The 5720-nt window shown below is 34.4% G+C and overlaps 1 protein-coding gene across 1 annotated transcript; it reads right to left on the bottom strand.

The window, feature by feature from the left end:
• LOC105347930 (E3 ubiquitin-protein ligase rnf8) lies at positions 1-5507 on the bottom strand. Its single transcript, XM_011457183.4, has 8 exons — positions 5359-5507; positions 4919-5032; positions 4155-4763; positions 3569-3781; positions 2287-2463; positions 1465-1669; positions 456-830; positions 1-152 (listed from the first exon to the last, which is right to left on the bottom strand). The coding sequence occupies exons 1-8, from the start codon at positions 5446-5448 to the stop codon at positions 112-114; spliced, it is 1824 nt and encodes a 607-aa protein (XP_011455485.3). The 5' UTR covers positions 5449-5507; the 3' UTR covers positions 1-111.
• Positions 5508-5720: the final 213 nt, after the last annotated feature.

Raw genomic sequence — 5720 nt, forward strand, 5'->3', positions numbered from 1 at the left:
AATAGTAAGACAACTTGTATAACATGCTTTAAAGTTCCATTGTTTGTACTAAAATAATAAACCAACAGAAATGTAAAAGAACACAGGTTTGGCATTACGATGGAATATTCACTATCGGAAGGGACATCCGTTGGCCCAATGTCCTGTGTGACCTGAAAAATATGAATAAACATAAGAATCCTACATTAGAGTAATTCTGACAACTAATCAACATCAGAGGAAGAGGGAGTGATTGTTTCACATTTTGATAATATAAAATCAATTTTCAAATATTATCCATAATGGTTCAGTTAAAAAAAAATTACACATAATTTTTTTGACGTTTCATATATATAAGAGATGTACATAATTAAAAAAAAATATTCTACTGCAGTTTCATATGATAAGACAACTAAAGAAGAACATGTATATTCAAGATAGATTTACTCAAGTAACATGCAATGCTATTAACTAACCGCATCTGTAACAATGGCCATATCCTCCATAATATGCATCGGGATCGCCCGACACCCCATCACTATCCTCGTCAGAATCTGTGTAAAAATGGTCGTCGCTGTCACTACTCCTGGTACTGTCACTCAAATCCTCAGCCACCACCTCCTCTTCAATCAATCCAACATAAACATCTCCTCCATCTGCCTCGTCCTCACTCTCGATGATGATTGGCTGATGCCCCTCTCTGTTCCTGGTGGTGGTCTGCTGGGCCTGGCGTTGGCCTCTCCCGCCTCGACCCCTCCTTCCTCGCCGGCCCCTCCCTCCCCTTGCGTTGTTGGCTCTCTGATTGGCTCTCTCTGCCTCTTGTTTGGCCTTCTCAATTTTTTCCTGTTCCTCTACAATTTCAATTGTATCATATAAAATATTAGGAGTGAAATATGAAAATCCCTCACAATTTACATGTACGTGGTCTTTCACTAATGCTTTCAAATCACGTTCCTGTAGTTAATCAGGACAATCAATTTAAACTGATTATCATTATTGCATACAATACAAATGTGATTCTGTCCGCTCACTGATTTAAAATTTGACCTGTTAAATCTCAAGTACTTTAACAATTCTGCTTTATAAACTTTTGAGGAAATGATGATGCATCAGTACATAACCAAGCAACTACAGCACCTAGATTAAAATCATAAAGATGCCCTGACTAACAGAAGTTCACAATTTTTTTTTAGCTTTTAAAAGTAAATTTTCCCTCTTTTCAAGTCTTGCAATAAAGAAAAGACTACTAGAGGCATTGTTCAGCAGAGCAGGTACTCGCAAGCCCTCGCCAAAATTTGTGCTGTAGGTATAGATGATTTTGCGGCGGCACGGAATGCTCATCAGCACTTACTCTGCTGAACATGATTTGGGTACCTGCCTGCTGCATTTTTTATATTTAATTTTTCATAAAAGAGTCTAAACATTAATTGGGGGGGGGGCTAAAAGCGGAAGTACATGTAAGGGTATTTCATAGAACTCCCATACCTTTCCTTGATGCCACCAGTTGTTTCCGGCGAGTCTTTAACTCCTCACTGAGGTGTTCCACCATGGTGTCAATGTAATTGTCCAAGGCGATGGATCTGAGCTGGGAGGTGACAGGGGTTCTACAGATGGGGCATTCTTTCTTTACCTTCATCCACTCCGCAATGCATAGTGCACAGAAGGAGTGGGAGCAGCCTAAAGATGTTGCCTATAAAGCAAAGATTTTCAAAATACAGAAATAGTTTGTAACAAGCTTTATTTTATGAATTTCAGGAGCTCAGCAATTAATGCATATTGAAAAATTTTAATGAAAGATTTTTTGGTTAGAGTAAAGAAATGCTTAGGTGAACATGCATGCATCATTTCATTTTTAAAATCCTACTCCGTGAATTCACTTGGGAAATGATGAAAGTAAAACATCATGTGAATATTTCAAAATGGCTTCAAAATATAAAATTTGAAAAAAAACATATCTTTAACAAATTGCATTACCTACATGAAAACTGTAAATGTATTATATAATTTTGCTGTGTATTCCATTTAATTAACAGTCTTATGGGGGTGGAAAGCAAGTTCCACTGTGTAAAATTTCATGCATATATATGAACAGTTATATTAAAAAATGCTCTAATTCAAATCCAAGTTAACTTGTTAAAAAGTCAATGACTTATAGGTTCAACATAATAATTTATATGCTAAGAGTAAAACCTGCAAACAGGATGCTACTTATAACTAAAACACAAATAAACATGACAAATAACAAGATCTCTTCACATCTAGAGAATTTTCCCTTCACAACAATTTACATCAAACATGTGTTTTTACCTGTATGTAGAGTTCATTACAAATACTGCACTGTAGCTCAGTCTCCATCAGGTCAGAGAAGTTGGACAGGATGTCCTGCCGAGCCTGAAGGATGGCCTCTGATTGGTCAGGTTCTTTTTTTGTTTCCTGCAGCTGAGCCTCAAGCATTTTCTGTTTTGTCTCTTTCTCTGTTATAACCTAATAAATATTACAACTTTACAGTTATTCAAATTATTAATTTTTTTGTATATTTCTAAATTGTTATACCCGTAATATATAATTACATTCTTTCCTGTAAATACATGTAGTAAAATTGCTGGTTTTTGTCAAAATTGCTGGTTTCATTAATAATTAAATGATACTAAATACAAGTACGAATGTCCATTAAAAGATTAATTAATTTCTTATCCCAAGCACTGAGGCACATATATGAAACAAAATACAATTGCCTGTTATCCTTTTTGCTGCTGTTGTTGTTGAAAGAGTTAAACGGATTACACTAAGCTTCTTAATGTATTTATGACATAAAAACAACAAATATCTCTCTTATCATGCTTATTCATCAATTCGTACATCTGATAACAATGTGTAAAAAGTTTCCTGCTGCTCTACTCCATTTAACAAAAATCTCCCATACACAGTGCTGATAAGGAGACTAGCCTCAATATACATATGGGATCCGAAATACTCAGTCATTTAACATGTATAAGAGACTCTGCTCAGGGATGCTATATAGATCAATAAAAGATACTTCATCTTTCTAATCCTTCATCTATATTCACTTTATTTCTAAATTGATTGTTTTTTTATGAATATTTTATCCCATTTAAATAACTATATAATATAAAATTCTGTCTTCAAACACAGTATCTCATAAAACTACTTTAATGAAGCCTGTATATCTCTTTGCATGTTGTAAAATTTGGTGAATAGAGTAGGCATTGGATATTAATACTGCATCACAACATTGTGCAGTATTACTAATAACTTATAGTTCATTTGTTTATTTCCGTTTCCAAATCTTTTTGTATTAACTGTAGCACTTGCCCATGACTTGTCGGCTTACCTCAGAAAAATCAGCTTCAACCAGTGTGTTTATCAAACTGTGCACCCTTATCTTATGCCGAGTTTTAACAGATTTTATGTTGATTCTTACACATAGGTTATTAAGAAAGCATTCTAAAATGAAAATTGCTCTTGACATGAGACACTGAGTCCATTAATGTTTCTTATTTTTTAAAATGATTTTTTGTACATTTGCCTTTAAAATATAAATAGCTTTTCTGACTGTAAATCCCATTACCTTCTCCAACCTTTCCTTTTCTTTGTGTAGCTGGTCCTCCAGTTCTTTGTTCTTCTCCTCCAGAGCTTTCTCCATGGATTTCTGCAGGTCTTCCTCCACCTTCTTTTTCTCAGTAATGAGAGCATCCTTCTGCTGCTGGAGTTGTTCCAAGAGCTCTGCCTCCTTGCTCATCAACTGGTTTTCTAAATCCTCTTTCATTTTCTTTTCATCTTCCTAAATTAAATTAAAGAATTCACTGAAGATTAAAACGTGTGTCAGTTCTGAAACAGTTTGTGACAAATTTTCTCTACTTTAAACTATATTTTGTTCCTTTTGGATCGTAGGATTTACCGTAATTGCAATGATCTGATTTTACAAAGAGCTTAGACATATAAATGGATGGATAAACAATGCCTTTAGTTTTTAATGAGGAGGTACTGAAGCTAGAATATTAATACCGGTAATTAAAAAATTATTAATGTTCAAGAAGTTTTATTTTGCACATGGAGGAATCAAATACATACTTGCTTCCATGTAGATACAATCATGTACAGATATGCAGGCACACATGTCTCTGATATTACAATATAAATTCTTCCTTGCTTACCTCTCGTTTCTTGACTTCTGCAGCCAGTTCTTGTTCTTTCTCTTTTAACCTCTCCCTCATTGTACTGGTCTGAACTTCTAGCTGGACCTCCTTTTCTTTCAGCTTCTCTTTCATCTGCAATGTCTGATTTTCTCGCTCCTGTTTCTCCTCCTCCAAACACCTCCTCATCTTCTCGTGCTCTTCCTCTTTCTCCTTCAACATCTTCTGCATCTCGGCAAGTTTATTTTCAAATTCTTTCAGTTTCATATCGGCTTCTTCTTGCTGTCTGTTCTGCTTCTCTTTGTAATCGTCAAACGGCTGCTGTTTTTTCAGGAAGTTCTCCTTGGAACATGAAGGTTTATCAGTCGCTATATTGTCACTAGTGTTCAGTTTTACTCTCTTCAATGGATAATGATTGACATTTGTTTGTGCTGATGTTGAACTGTCAGTTTCATCAGAGCTTTTGGGTCGTGCCCTTTTTACTTTTATCTTGTAATGGAACTTGAAGATGAACTCAGCAACCTCCTCTCCAGTTTTAGGGACTCCAAATTGGATGGTGTCATTTTCATGCAATGTACACGGCGTGTGAGGTTCCAATTTCTTACCATTTACAAAAACTCCATTCAGACTCTACAATGAATTGATAATGTTACTTAAAGATTCACAGATATAAAAAGATTTTTTTTTTAAATTTGGACTATCTACAATTAAATCATATTAGAAAAAATCATGAATATTAAATATATAGATGTGCAGAATGATCATGCCTCACAAATATGCAATACCTTGTTGTCTTTAATATTCCATACAGCTCCCTCTTTTTTCAACACTGCATGACAGCGTGAAATCATGGTGGATAAAATACAAAATGTGGCATCCTGAGATCTTCCAATCGTAACCTTAATCGAAAAAGTTACATATTAAGAGATTTCCAGCAAATTGAAACAATAGTTACAATGTTAAAAGAAACAAAACAAAAATGATCTATAAAAGCAATTGCAAAATGATATGTTGATGTAACCTATACTGCAAATCATGTTTAAGGGTATAAATTGTTTGTCATTTAAATTGCCATATCAGCAATTGTTCCAACCTAAACAAATGAATTCCGATATTTATGTCAGTCTTGTAAATAGTAATAATAGAGCTCATTGATCGAGGAAATTCGAGAAATTTTTAAAAAATCAGCAAGTTTAATCTATTTGCTATTTATGTCCTTTTTTACCTCATCTCTTCCACGAAAATCTATCAACTTGTATTTCTTAACGTTGTCGCCGACTCTAATGAGCCCAACTGTAAACCCTTCTTGTGTCATTCGACAAAAATTTGATATCCGCGCGTTCAAAAGAGTCTGTTATGATAAAAACGTCACCATTTTTGAAAGAAAATGAAATTAACACGAGCTTGGAGTATTTCGTACACATTGTTCGTTATTCCTTAAAAATGATGTTTAGACCATTTAAACCAAGAAAAAATTACTTCATAAATCAATAGTAATCATGGTAATGCAAATATGTCAATATTTGAGGCTTTTCATTTCAAACTGCTACATTTACTTTGTTCAGAATTGGTAAATGAACGAGTTAA

Source organism: Magallana gigas, chromosome 6, assembly GCF_963853765.1.
Source record: "Magallana gigas chromosome 6, xbMagGiga1.1, whole genome shotgun sequence".
NCBI classification, from domain to species: Eukaryota; Metazoa; Mollusca; class Bivalvia; order Ostreida; family Ostreidae; genus Magallana; species Magallana gigas.